This window comes from Venturia canescens, chromosome 4 (assembly GCF_019457755.1).
Source record: "Venturia canescens isolate UGA chromosome 4, ASM1945775v1, whole genome shotgun sequence".
In the NCBI taxonomy this organism is placed as follows: domain Eukaryota; kingdom Metazoa; phylum Arthropoda; class Insecta; order Hymenoptera; family Ichneumonidae; genus Venturia; species Venturia canescens.
Window position 1 is genome coordinate 2,813,323 of NC_057424.1, and position 15,705 is coordinate 2,829,027.

General features: G+C 36.1%; 1 protein-coding gene and 1 pseudogene across 1 annotated transcript; both read left to right on the top strand.

The window, feature by feature from the left end:
- The first annotated feature begins 361 nt into the window (after window positions 1-361).
- LOC122408773 (kinesin-associated protein 3-like) lies at window positions 362-5,001 on the top strand (annotated as a pseudogene).
- Window positions 5,002-8,866: 3,865 nt separating this feature from the next.
- LOC122408993 (uncharacterized) lies at window positions 8,867-11,904 on the top strand. Its single transcript, XM_043416154.1, has 6 exons — window positions 8,867-9,258; window positions 9,890-10,087; window positions 10,249-10,341; window positions 10,426-10,685; window positions 10,777-10,957; window positions 11,583-11,904. The coding sequence occupies exons 1-6, from the start codon at window positions 9,015-9,017 to the stop codon at window positions 11,720-11,722; spliced, it is 1,116 nt and encodes a 371-aa protein (XP_043272089.1). The 5' UTR covers window positions 8,867-9,014; the 3' UTR covers window positions 11,723-11,904.
- Window positions 11,905-15,705: the final 3,801 nt, after the last annotated feature.

Genomic DNA, 15,705 nt, shown 5'->3' on the forward strand with positions numbered 1-15,705 from the left:
AAAATTACAAGTAACTCTCGCGTGGGTTCAAACTACAGCCAATCACTATTTTTATATCGAATTTATGATGTGTTGTTGATAAGCGAACATCTCATTAGTGATGAATTGATAATAAAATTGAAAGAAAAAACTTTTAAACAAGTTTAGTTGTTCGATACCACTTCGATCAGATCACCGTGACATTAGATAATTGATGTCAAAGTGAAACTAGAAAATATACTGAGTTCACGGATGTCTCATGATATACGGAACAGCAATGATCGTTCGTACGTTTTTACAACTAATTATTTATAAATAAAAATAGCACAATTGTCAAAATTATCGACACTGAAGTAAAAATATACTCTCCCGAGTTTTTCACGGATTCCGATAAACGTTTTTTTCACAAATATGGACGAGGCCAAGTTTCTTAAAAGGTTAGTTCACCAACTGATGTTCGATCTGACGTTTCAATAGTTTTCTGTGTACACCGCAAAAAATTTTAAAATTTATTTATTTTCCTGCAAACCAGGAAAGTGCGGTCGGGAAATCTCGACGTGCATCCCACGGAAAAAGCGCTTGTTGTTAATTATGACGTAGAGGCGTTTATCCTTGGTGAACTCGGTGACCCAATGCTGGGTGACAGAAAAGTAAGTTTACACAATTTCGTGAAATACTGTTTTCCGAAATTTTTATCAAACATTTCTCATGTTCCTTCTCTCAAACATTGTTAGGAATGTCAGAAAATCATCAGGTTGAAAAGTCTCAATGCAGACACAAACGTGTCTCTGTTGGCCAAAGAAGTCATGGAAAAATGTTTTCTCATCCACGAATCAGAACTTCACGGGGTCGAACAATTGATTTATTATCTTCAGAAACGTAAATCGACCACCGATGGTTTGTGCTTGATTCTTTTATATAACCTTTCGTCTCAAATTATCTTCTCAAATTTATTGGTGCACCTGATCAACCGAGGCTTAACCATATCTTCAAGCCCTTACGGATGTCTAACTGATTCGGGGAAATTCTATTTGACTACAGAGATAAACATACAAAAATGAGTTGTAAACAATAAACTGAATATTCTTCAGGGAACTCGGTAGATGGCAATGCACAACCGGAACGTCCGACATCGTCCAACACTGTGAATTCGGACAACAGTGATATGGAACGAGCAGTAATTAGCAATGTTGAAAGTTACATAGAATTGTTGTACGAGTCTATACCGCAAAAGATCAAAGGATCAGCATTGATTCTGAGACTTGCAAGAGTTCCTGACAATCTTCTGGAACTAACAAAAAATGGTAAATTTTTAAAAATACTTCAAAATTCCCAAAAGACTAATTATTCAACGCTCATAAAATGGAAACAAGCTCATAACATTTTAATGAAAACCATTAACATATTAAACAATTTTTTTTTGTTTTTTATAGAATCTTTGTTGAGCCCTGAGCGAAAGAGCCTTGAGAGAAGATTGAAAACGACGCATTGAACTTTCTACGAACATTATTTATATTTTTTTCTGTTTTTCAACGTACAGTCAGTTCCACAATATTGTAGTGGAATATAGAGTGAGTCAAGCATTCAATTAAAGTAATAATCCATATTACAACTTCGAATGTTCTGACGGAATTTTATTCTATTTAGATTGGATCTCTTTGCATGGAAATAATCGAGTGTGAGTTGCAACGTTACGACGAATGGAAGGATGATATGGAAAAACGTCAACGACAGTTTGAAACAACGACTGGTTTAGTTCTGTTTCCTTCAACAAACAGCGACAACAGCACAGAAAGAAAAATTAAACTGACAGATGACATTTGGAATTCAGAAGGCCCCCTTGACTACGAAGCGAAACGCCGATCTGACGATTTGAGTATTCGAATTTTTGATGAGGAAGTCAAACGTATGAAAGATGAGCTCGAAAAGAGTCGTAAGAGATTCAGAAGTTTGACTAAAAAACAGGAACAATTGTTAAGAAGTAAAAACAACGGAAAATAATTTTTTTTTCCACAATATTTCATCCGTTTTCATCACGATTCTTTTAATTCCAGTAACATTTTATTTACTATTGAATATCGCTGAAAACACCGAAGTCGAGCGAAAAATGCGAAAAAGAAACATCATTGGTATGCTGATCAAAATTCTTGATAGAATCAATAACGATTTATTGATGTAGGTCATTACGTTTCTGAAAAAATTATCGATATTTCGTAAAAATAAAGAGACTATGGTGAGTCATCGATTTACGAGGATATTGCGCGTATTAAATTAGTTCATATATTCGTTTATGAAACATCAAAAAACTTCAAGTTCGTTAAAGATAAAAGATTTAGAATCACTTTTTTCCAAACACGCGTTTCTATTGCAGGCTGATGGCAATATAATTTAAAAACTACCACGACTTTTGCAAAATAATAATACTGATCTCGTCCAATGTACCCTCAAATTGCTGTTCAATCTTTCATTCGATACGAAACTTCGAGGAAGAATGATAAGAGTTGGCTTATTACCGAAATTGGTGAAGCTGCTCGGCCAGAGTAAGTTTATAGCTGACTTTAATGGAAAAAATATAGGATTATTATCCGAAAAATTCTTTTTTTAACGTTAGAACAGAATTTTATCTCCATACTGATTGTTGAAACAAAAAATTGGTTGTTTACTTCTCATCTTTTACCAATTAACTTTATACAGGTGAAATCAAGAACAAAACGATGATCCTTGGACTCTTGTACCACTTGAGCATGGACGACAAAGTGCAATCGATGTTTGGAAATACGGATTGCATGCCGATGGTAACAGATATGATTCTTGAGACCGAGGATGAGCGCGTGAAGTCGGAACTCATTGCACTTTGCATAAATCTTGCTGCAAACAACAGAAATGCTCAGCTGATGATCGATAATAATCGTTTGCAAGGATTGATTCACAAAGCGTTCAGAAATCAAGATGCCTTGATAATGAAAATGATAAGAAATATATCCCAACACGATTCAGCGAAAGAACACTTCGTGGTACGTTTACACAATGTCCTCGTGAAAAAGATTTGAGATTTACCATTGTCCCCTGAACTTTTGTAGTTGTCTTCTATTAACCATTGTTCATTTTTTTATAAGGAATTCGTGGGTGACTTTGTCATGGCATTGAATCAGTCGGACTCGCAAGATTTTGTCTTAGAAATAGTCGGCGTCCTCGGAAACTTGGCTTTGCCGGATTTGGATTATTTTTAAATATTGCAGCGTTGCAATCTCATACCCTGGATAAGAAACAATTTTGTTCCTGGTAATTAAAAGTGACGTGACCTTGCCCTCATTCCAAGTCCGTTTTTACTTCTCGCTTTCAAAATAAAGAACCAAAGTCTCATTATTTTTTCTTTTGTAGGAAAAGTACAGGATGACCTTGTTCTTGAAGTCGTTCTACTTGGCACTGCAGCTTGTGATGAAGATTGCGCCCGATTATTGTGCAAGGCGGATATTTTACTCTCACTCATAGAGTTATTGAAAGGTTCGAAGATTATTATTTATTCTTGATTTTCAACATGAAAAAAGTACAGGATTTAACTTCTTCTGACCTTTTGATAAAAATATGAAGTAGACGAGATTTTCAACTATTTCGTTGATCTTTCCATTCTCTTTTTTTTACAATTAATGACGTTCTGCATCGTTATTGTTACAGCGAAATAGGAGGACGACAAAATTGTTTTGCAAATAATTTACGTATTCTAGCAGATATCGAAGCACGACTCGACGAGGGATTATTTGATTCGCGAGACTGGTAATGGTAATTAGAGGGTTTATGCTTCGATCATATTTATTATTTTGCGATAGAATTTTTCGGGAAAATTTGTCTTCAAGAATAAATTCGTTTCAATCGAAATTTCATATTCTTTTGCAGAAGCCCCAGGATATCTTATAGATCTGATGCACGATAAGAATCCAGCGATACGTAAAGTTTGTGATGCTTGTTTGGATGTGATCGCCGTAAGTTTATTCGAAAGCCCATAATTTGTGTGTACAAAACGACAATAGTACATTATAACACTAGGACGAAAAATCTTTTCCTGTCAAGTGTGAGTTTGCAGGCCGAGCCGAAAGGCGAGGACTGCAATCACACGAGTCAGAAAAAGTTTTTCGTACGCGTTTTATACGAAATTTTATATTACGAGGTGCGGAAATGGGGGTTTTGTGTACGCGAAGCGTGCGCAAAAGCGTCCATTTACGTACCGCGTGATATAAAAAGTAATTGAATGTTTTTTTCAGATGTGCGATAAAGACTGGGCTGCTCGTATCAAAGTCGAAAAGTTTCGTTCCCACAATCAACAATGGCTTGAAATGGTCGAATCGATTACAGTTGATAATGTCAATCATTTGGTGGTAGACGAGGATGACAGTTTGCCACCTTTTATGAGCAGCGAATTGCTAAGGCATACGATGCTTTTTCCCTCAGGTAAAATCCGGATTTACGATTCGAAACGAAAACAAAATCACGATGTTAATCTTTCTTTTTTCGACTATAGTTTTTGTTTTGTAATACAATAATTTAATGGAAAATTGCAATAATATCGAAGCTTCTATAGACTTCAGAAACGTTTAGAAATCATCATATTCAAAATTACATTTATCACTCTAATTTTCCAATTATTTCATTAAAAAAATTCAAAAAAACAGGTAATTCAACAGTTTTCAACACCGACGACGGTGAGTTGAACGTGAAGAATTCATCGGATTCTTCAGAAAATCCCAGTCGTCCGGTCAGTCGGTAAGTGATTAATGAGACCAAATTTGAATGGCAATACCGCTAAGAGTACGTGGAAATGACTTGAACTTTTGTTCCACAGATACAGTCGTGACTTGGACGAGATAAGCGAATTGATGGCGCGTTTTAAGTCGCGAATGTCCATGGGTTCTGGCATAGAGGATCTTTATCACAGCTCAAAAGTCAAGTTTACCGAATCTGAAGCATCCCACGTACTGATATGAACTCATTGAGTCACATATTAGTAATGTTGTCCACACTATTACGAATGGCTTGAACAGCAAAAAAACAAGACAAAAACACGTACACATACTTATATTGTATCGATATTAGCAAAAGTGTTACGCTTTCGTTCCATAAGGTACTAGGCTTCATCGAGGCGGGTATTTTTCATTTCTCGAGGCGCGTGTTTTTCATTTCTCAAGGCATAAAAAAGGCGCCTCGATTTTCTCATCCAGAAGAATTAATTGTGAGCCCTCTTATTTATATGAATGTTTCGTTGATCTCCGACTTCCGTGAGATCATTTGTCATAGAAATAGTGTATTTGCCTGAAATGATGAAAAAAAACCTGTTATCAAAATTATTTGACATGAGAAAAGAATAAAAAATAAATATTTTTTCAAAATTCTTGGTTGAAATCTTACACTACATTTGTTTATTTTCTTGTTCAAGTTTCGTGTCCTTTTCCAATGAATTTGCTAGTCATTAACCGACGGTAAACGTAATAATATTTCCATGTGAATGCTGGAGGATACATACCATGATTTTTTACGATTGGATTGAATATGAAAATTCGCCGAAACATCCGCTATGAACACAGTACAACACGGTGCAGCAGTATAGCATAGAGGATTTAATTACCTGATTCAAAGTACAAATAAATCAATAATTTATCATTAGAGTTAGCTTCTTTTAAATATCTTGATTGAAAAAGCGAAAAATGTGCAGAGTGAAAAAAACGTGCCTGGGGCTCGTGTTTACTCAAGAGTTTGCTGCAATCTGCGAGCACCCGTGAAACAATTGCCAGAGTTATCAATATGGCCAATGAATGGCACAGAACTGGGCACCCGGACATTGGCATCCATCGCTTTCCCGAGCATGGCCCGACTTACTTGAGCCGCAGTCTAAAACGTTGTTAAAACTTCTGGTTGGCATGTCGTAATTTGCCGGGACTGGGCCAACATCAATTTTGCATTGTATCCCAACATTCACAACCAATATTAGGCCGGATCTCGACCAATACTTTTTGCCGTGTTTGCGCATATATATATATATATATTTACCTCATTGGTACTTGATCAACTGCCGGTAATCGACCAGTATTGGAGTTTTTCATTTATCGACAGTGGTGGTTTTTTTTTCTCTGTAAAACTTGGCCATTCTCATGATATAAATGTTCACGGCCTGATTCGTCTCCCCTCCACCATTCTAACACTGTTCCAACACCACGTCAGTAGGAATCAGACCAACAGAAGAAGTTTCGTAGTCAAGTAGAAACATTCAAGTTGTAACGTAATTCAATCGCGATGTTTCGATCGAATCGTTATTACAATAATAAAAAATATCGAGCCTTAAAACGGAAAAGAAGCGACGAAAGTGAAAATGAATCGTTGGGAGAACGATCAATAAATCATCCGATTGAAAACGAAAATTATAGTGGAACGTTGGAAGCTCAAGAAGTGAGGCACGAATGTGATCATGGAAGCGATCGCGAGATAACTGTAAGTAGACACGAAGAAAGTGACGGAGAAAATGAAAACGAAATTGAAGAAAATGTGGAAGAAGATGGAGACGGAGACGAAGAAAATGAAGCAAATTTCAGTGATAACGAAAATTTTACTAGCGAGGATGAAAACAGTGTAGAGGAAGTTGAAAATGAGACGCGAAATAGTGATGATGATAATAATGATATGACGATGAGGGAAAAACTAGTCATATTCGCGTTAACACATGCCGGAACATTGCGACACAATGTGTTAACTGATTTATTGGTTCTGTTGCGTTCGGAAGGCCATGTGAACTTGCCTAAAACTGCTCGAACTCTGTTGGGAGATTACCAATGCAAAAATGTGCGTGAAATGGTTTCAAAAAAAAATACCATGGGCAGCTACGTTTACATTGGTATCGAGAATCAATTAAAGAAAAAAATTTCACCCGAAATTTATAAAGATGACACCATCAAAGTATTAGTAAACGTCGATGGTGTAATGACTTTCCGTAGCTCGAATAAACAATTTTGGCCAATTGTAATGAAACTATACCACGAAAATTTTGAGTCCTCACCCAGTGTAGTAGCGATGTTCTTAGGTGATTCAAAACCGCAAACTGCCAGCGATTTTATGGACGACTTTGTCTCTGAAGCAGTGGAGCTGATAAAAAACGGTATAACTATAGCCGCTAAGAGATACGAATTTCGAATTATGGCACTGATTTGTGATACTCCAGCGCGAGCGTTTTTGAAGTGCTCTAAAGGTCACACAGGTTTTTCTGCATGCGAGCGGTGTACCGTGAAAGGAATAACCGTAAAAAACAAACACAAACGAGTATATCCGGAAATGGACTGTCCGAAAAGAACGAAACGATCATTCCGCTTAAGACAAGATCTCGAACACCATTTACCACACGTTATCTCACCATTGCTTCGTTTACCGAAATTCAATATTATCAAATCCATCCCTCTTGACGCAATGCATTTATTATTTTTCGGTTTGATGAAATTATTGCTGGAAAAATGGACAGGGAGTAAAAGTGCGCAACGAATGAGAATCCCACAATTGCAGCTTTTCAAACTCATAATGGAATCTTTGACGTCATCGATTCCGAGTGAATTTCAGCGGAAAATATTTGATGTCAATGAAATAGCACGCTGGAAAGCAACACAGTACCGTTTCATGTTGTTGTACTGTGGTGCTGTTGTTCTGCATCATGTATTGCCCAATGTTCTCTACAAACATTTTTTATTACTGTCGACGGCTTGTAGAATTTTATGCGATCGCAAAATTGCCGTTACTTATGCCGATCATGCTGATGCATTATTGCGAAACTTCGTTTTTTTAATGCCATCGTTGTACGGATGTGATTCGCAAGTACTAAACGTACATAATTTGATACATATCTCTGACGATGTTAAAAATTTTAAATTGCCCCTTACAGAACTTTCCGCATTTTGGGCGGAAAATTACTTGGGGAAATTCAAAAAATTTGTGCGAACTCCCAAGAAACCTTTAGTTCAAGTCGTAAAAAGATTGGCTGAACTTGACAGACTTCCCGAAATGGAATTAACAATCAAAAAGGGTGACAATGTGCAAAACGTTATCGCCACAGCCACAGACGTGAAGAAAATTCGCATTAAAGGTTTCACGATTACGCCGAACCAGCCGAACAATGTTATTCAATTAAAAAACGGTTCCCTGATTATTATTAATAACATTTCTAGAGTGGATAGAGAAGACTCGAAAAATTGCGTTAATAATTTTGTAATCGAAGGATATGGCGTAACCAAATTAGGCGACGTTTTTCTTCAATCGGACAATTCACGAAAGGTCGGTATTTTTAAAGTGTTAGAGGTTTCTGACCAATTATTGACAGTAAACATGGAGGAGTTTCAATGTAAATGTGTTTTATTAAACATTGAGAATGTTTCTTATGCGATAACGCTACTGCATTAATAACTTGAATCGATCAAAATCGGAAAAATATATAAACGTATATGAATATTAAGAAAATGCAAAAAAGAAGGAGAATAATACCAAAAATATTTTAACCGGATTGTAACATTAGAACGAGACGAAAAATGTAATAATAAATAACTTTAATAATAATAAAATAAAAACGCGAAAAAAGTAAAAATATCGTCGGAAAAAAAAGTGAAAAAAAAGTGAAAAGTAAAACAAAATCATAAAAAAGTTGATTGAAATATAAAAATAAACAGTCCACTGAAAGCTTAAAAGCAACGAAGAATTTTTTTTAATAAAGAATAAAATGTTTGAAAACGCAAATAAGGGGAATTCGTTACAAAGTAGTTGTGTAGATGTGTTTGTTTGGATGCGCCAACGCCAACAGAACTACAATAACAATGGGAAAATATCAATGGCCAGAGTTGGCCATCGGTAGCTAGCCAGCGTGCGCCCGTACGTAGCGCTTTGTTTTTCACGAATGTCAACAAAGCAACACATCCACGGATAGGCCCAAAACTGAGGAGTGGGGATGAGTCGACGCGCTAGTGCTATCCAAGTCATTGTTATACCGACCGGTCTGTAGACACGTGCTCGTACGGGAAATGGATCAATTCAAAGAATCAACCACTTTCGTCATCGTTCGGTTTGATGAAGTAAATGCGGACAATATTCCCCTATTCGAGTTAATACCTCGATCTTGGATTTTCGTTTCGAAAGGAGAGTTATTAACCTGGTACCCGTGCAAAGTGTCAGCAAAAACTGTTCAAAAATTCGTAGCAGCGAACCGTGACCCGGACACTGAAAAATGGGAAAAATATCCCGTTATGGAAGTAAAGGGTCAAGCACGTAAGTATCCACAATTAAATAAATACGAAGATTTGTTGCTTATAAATTTTCAGTAGAAGCAAACACGGAACAGAGGAAAAAATTGAAAACAAAAAAAAATTTGAAAAAATTATAGAGAAAATATTGATTCATACAATAGTATAAAGGCACAAATGAAAAAAAGTAATAATTATAAAGCTTCCGCGGAGTCGGTATTTTTTGTAATTCTCTTTCTTTACAATGATATTTCTTTTTATAGTACTGAAGTTTGCATCGCTGGAACGTAATAAAAGATTTTTTCTAGATAAACAAATGTATTAATTTTCGGAAATGACAGAAAAAAATTAAAAATAATCAATTTTGAAAATTTAAACAAAAGTTGGTGAATAATTTGTTAACAAATTTGTGTTCTATGAAATGAGCAATGTCATTGTATGGTACCGGTGCAAACCTTGATGTCATTATTATTTAAAGCGATCTAAAAATGAAGTTTACGTGTTCATCTGGGATTAGAGAGTACGGTGTTATTTTTTTTCGAAATATTGAGCATCGACAAAAAAAAAAGAGTTTGCACATATGATCTAATGGGGCGCCTTGATATTGAGTAGATTATTTTGGAATATAATTTTGTTTGATCAAAAATTTTCGTCAGGAGACCACGCGCAAGGGATTCGTCGATTGAATCGAGTGTTAAAGACTTTCGATCCGACTCCGAGCACTGATAACGACGAAAACGACAACACTCTCACCAATGTGAATATATTAAGCCAGACGGACGTTTCAGAAATGCTTAACACGAGCTCAGCTCTTCCAAATCTTACGGGTGATTTGGATTTTACAGTTTTTGAGGGTGAGACAATTTGTTCATTGTTAGTAATCCATTTCCTTCGCTACCTGTTTGGTTAAATAAACCTTTGTTTTCTCATGCCCAATATTCTTGTCAAAGTTATAAATATTTTAATAAATATGAACAATAATGGTGAAAATCTTTTCGATTTTTATTTCTTCCAGACAATGTGGTTCCTGAAAAGCCACTGCCAACAAAAACCAACCAAAAAAACATGGACGTTCGTATTCTTGCATGTGAAAACCCATCGACTAACGGTACTGATACAATCTGAGAATGTTACATTTCAAAAGAATAATATGTACCTATTTTTTAAACAATGGCATTTTCTGTTCCCGCAGATTTACTCAAGAACATAGATGGCCTTGAAAAACGCTTGACTCAAAAAATAAACTCCGCTAAAAACAGCATTTTATACGATATCGAAAAAAAAATAACTGATCTGAAAAATACGTTGATGTTTGCAAATCTTGGGAGAGAGGGGGTGAACGAGGTCACAGAAGCACGTGAAACTATCAATACTCCTCTGCCAATAACGACGTTGGAAAATTTTCTGCAATTTGAAGAAGACTTGAAATCCGCAGAAAAGCGTATTGCTATGGTACATATAATTTTTTTTTGTTTCATAAATTATTTGGTAAATACGACACTTGATAAAATATTTGGTTGATAACGTACGTTGGATTTTACAGAAAAAACTATTGCTGTCATTGATGACCGGGTCCGGCTCAATAAAAGACGCGATTCCTCAAGTAATGCCTGCCATAATCGCGAAAGCCGTTCAAATTCATTATAGCGGGTGTGGACGGAAGATGAAAAACGCTGTGGCTAAACGAAATTTCAGCGCAACTACGACGTTCAAGTGTTTGCAAGGTAATTTCACGTTCATGCTTTTGCCGGTATGAAAAAATGTATATTTGAAATAAGATTCGCACTTTATGAAAAATCCAAAATATTTAAAAAATATATTTTTTTATAAGTTTTATAGATTCAAATATATTACAAGTACATTATTTCACACATGATTGACATGACTTTAGCATGATAAAAATATTATACTTACAACCACTAATATTTTTTTAAGTATTTTTATATGCCAAAAATACATTTTTCGTAGATTCAATTTACCCATGAAAATGCTCTAGTTTTCGAGTGTATGTACATATTTTTAAAAAATATAACCCTGATGCTGTGAGGAATTGGTTTCGAAATATATTTTTAATCTGACAAAAATCCATTCAAAATTAATCCGTAAAATCATCGTATTAATAATCATCAATTAATCAGTAAACTATCTCGCAATTCAGTAAAATCATCTATAGAAAAAATATTCATATATTTGTATATAGATGTAACCTATGAAGATATTTATTTAGAATACATTTTTTATGCTCGTAAACCGTATTTTTCGAATCTACTTTTTTTCCACAGTTACTTAGAAGGTACCCGGTAATTGTCAAATATTTATACCACAATTGGGATATTTGTTTGATTGCAGAGACTTTACAGGAGAAATTTGTCAATAAATCGGAACCCTTGTCGGTTATTCCATCACGCGTTAGCAGATGGTTATCCGGCGCCGGAGATCGTGAAGGTGGTCGAGCGCAACGATACACCAACGAGAACGCAGAGAAATAAATATTTTTTCGACACTCTTTTTATAATTTTTTATTATTAAGCCTCGAGTTGTGATTATTTGTCACGAATTCTTAAGTCATTACTGACACACGTTTTGTTCTATCGTTATTTGACCCTTTTTCGTTCGTCTTCAAAATGTTCCTCAATGTAAAATAAATAAATATTGTAGTTTTTCCACGCAATCTTTAAGTTTTTTTTTACTATTAAAATAAAGCTCCCTCCTCCCTCCTTATTGATATTATGCGGCATGAAATATCATATGCTGGGCTGGAGTGACCCCAGTATTGGCAATAGGTCGGAATTTCATCTGTGAAATGTTCGCCCATTACTGGTTTTAATCCCCGCCTCTACTCAACCAGTACTGAAACAGAAGCACAGCCAACGCTGGCACTACCATCGGTTTCAATGCTCGGACCGAGTCTACCACTCCAGCCATTGAACAACGGTTGCCCAGTACTAACGCCGACCGTCGGTAAACGGAGAACGGCGTTGGCGCGAGGCTGTATCAATGTTGGGCCTTTTGTTAATTGTTTCACGGGCAACTTGATCATATCCTTAGTTACATCCTTAAAGTCAGATGTATTGAAATCTTAATCTTTTGATTCTTTTTCTTTTTCCTTGGAGTCCTTGGAAAAGAATTTCACAGCGACGTAACAACCGTTGACTTTGATAACTTCGCCTATTGTGCGAATCGAAAATCAAACGTTAGTTAGAATCATTTTTTTAAAGTAAATTGCAATGCAGGCAGAATTTCCTCTTGAATTAAAGTTTGATTTTTCAAATTTGTAAAAAACAAAATGATCGATTTTTATTTTCTAATCAAACATTCGACACTGAATAAGGATCCCCGCCGAACATGCACATGATTCTTCAAGAATTCAGAAGCGCATGGAGAACGTTATTTAATGAACAGTCAACTTGTAGCACGATTTAATCGAAATGAAAAAGTTTTTGCACGATTCATGAAAAACTATCTTCATTATTATTACGACACTAATTCATCCCGTCATTAATAATTGTCATTTAAGTCAATAATCACTTTTTTATTCATTAATCACACTCCTCAAGCAACAGCACTCTGGGGATCAAACCTCACGTGTCAACATGACGTTTAATTACGAAGGACAAGCTCAGATGTGCGTATCTATGTATACATATGAGAACCCCTGTCGCCGAGACTGTAATTTTCGAATTATCGATGAAAATACATACTGTGACATCTATGCTTACATCTAGAACTATCTGACTGCAGTTATTTCGGCTAGTGACTTTCGGCCGACCGGAAATAGTGAAAACGCCATTTTCGGCGAAATTAGACCCTACCCTTATACGTACAGGGAGTCTGAGCGCGGTCGGTCAGCTGGAGTGAGCCGAGATCGGTGAGCCAATCAGAATGCGTTGAGATACAACTCTACTACCACTAATCTTCATCGAACGCGTATATGTATACGTGAGATCGTGATGTGTCAGTAACTTTTTGCATAAACTTGAGCCTGCAAAGTTTTTTCTCAACAATTACGCTACTGATCGTATTGGTTTCGGGCTCATTCGAAAGGGATTTTGAAAATTAGTCTCCAAACCAATTTTCGCTTCACAAAACATCTCCTGAGCTCTGCAATTTTAGAAAATGCCATGCCAGTTTTACCCCCACCACCCCGAATCGTTTTATTCAGAGAAATTATAGTCTCGGCGAGAGCCTCAGGCCAGCAGACGACAGGGCTGTCAATGTACTTGTCCCGAGACTCTACCGAGTCTCTTGATTAAAAATTTTATTGATTGTAGCTGGCGCTGTTGCAGCTTTCAACGGATAGAGAGTTACGAATTTTGAAAAAACATCGATCGTAACGAGGATGTGTTTTATTCCGTCTTGTGAGGCTGGCAAAGGACCAAAAAAATCGATTAATACGATATCTCCGGGTCCTCCCGGAATGATGTTTTGCTGTGCCGCATATGACTGCTGATTCGGAACCTTGTTTCTTTGGCACGAATCACATGATGCGAGAATCTGCCTTATGATGCGATACATTCTCGGGTAAGTAAAATCCTCATCTATAATTTTCCAAACTTTCTTTGCCCCTATGTGACCGTACATTTCGTGTGTTTCAGATGCTAGATGTTGGAAAACTTCTTTTGGCAAGACAACTTTGTAATTATTCTGATTGGTGTATTTTAATAAAACGTTATTTTTCATTTGGAATTTGTTTCCTTTTTCGTTTTCAATCCTTTCTCTGGTTTCCCGAATTTTTTCATCCCTCATTTGCCAATCTCCTATGTTCGTAATCATGTTCTCTAATTCCCTAGATGGTTTCGTTGCTAGCATCGTATTTATGACGAGTTCTTTTCCTTTTCTGCCCCCCCGTATTCGGAGGATTCAAACGACTTAGAACGTCAGCTACAACATTTCTTGTACCGGGACAGTATTCGAATTGGATATCGTAATCCTGGATTGCCAAAATCCACCTAGTTAAACGTTCGCTTAACAGTTGACTATTTTTCAGAAAAGTGATTGTTTGGTGATCTGTTACGACTCTGATTTTTGATCCTAACAAATAAGTTCGTAATTTTTTTAGTGACCACACTATTGCCAATAATTCTTTTTCAGTAGTCGTATAGGCTAATTCCGGCCCTTTAAGCATCCTACTTGCGAACATTACGACCCCTAGATCTCCGTTATCGTCGCGTTGAGCTAAAGTGCCCCCCAATGCATAATTGCTTGCATCTGTTTGCAAAATGTATTCTTTAGTAGGATCAGGATGTTTTAAAAGCACGTTTTCGACAAATAAATTTTTTATTTTCTGAAATGCTATTTGTTTTTCCTTATCCCATTCCCATTTTGTTTCTTTGCGCAGTAATTTCAATAAAGGGATTGTTTCCTTTGTATGTTCTTTAGTGAACTTTGTGTAGTAATTGATCAAACCAAGAAAGCCCCTCAGCTGATTCAAATTTCTTGGTGCAGGAAAATCGTGTATTGCCTGTATTTTCTCGGGCTGAGGTTTAATGCCTTCAGTCGTTAAAATATGACCTAAAAATTCCACCTCTTTCCTGAAAAATCTAGCTTTCTTCAATTTGATCGTCATACCGTGTTGTTCTAATCGTTCCAAAAGTTCATCTAACTGCTGCATATGCTCCTCGAAGCTTGTTGAGATGCACAATAGATCGTCTACAAAATTGATCACGTGATCGCCTAGATCGTGTAAAATAATATCTAGGGCTCTTAATAATGACGCTGTACTAGTTTTTAAACCAAAAGGAGTGACCGTAAACTCGTAGACTTTTCCACGATATCTAAAAGCTATATATTTCATTGAATTAGGATGCAATGGAATTTGCCAAAAATTATTGGTTAAGTCAAGCGTCGTCATGACTCTAGCCGTATGACATTTCTGAAACACTTCTTCGATATTGGGTATACTGACTCATGATCATCTTCCATGACCTGGTTTAGTTTCCTCGCATCTAAGCACAATCTAACGGATCCATCCTTTTTTATGACTGGAATGATTGGATTTATCCACGGACTACTAGATCTTTGAATAATTCCATAATCTAACAATTTCTCTATTTCTTTGTCTACTTTCTCTCGATGCATTAGTGGAACCTCGTAAGCATGGGCAACGATCGGTTTATCCATCGTAATATTCAGTTCATGTTCGTAAACAGAGATTCTACCTGTATTTTTTCGAAACACGTTTCTCCTGTTCCACAAAACCTGCCTATGGATTTCTTTTTCTTGTTTTGATAGTTCTGTGTAGTCTACGATTTCGTTAATTTCTTCTATAGTTATTTCTTCATTATTTTCTTTATTTTGGTACATCAGATTATGTACTGGCTGAACTTTAATTTTCTTTAAATTTTGTACTGGCTTAATAAATTCCTTAAATTTATTTTTCTCCTTTGTCTCTGCCTTTTCTTCAATTTTTTCAATTTCCCTCTTTTCAATAACTACCTCAACTTTTAACTCAACTTCTCCCTTCTCAACAATA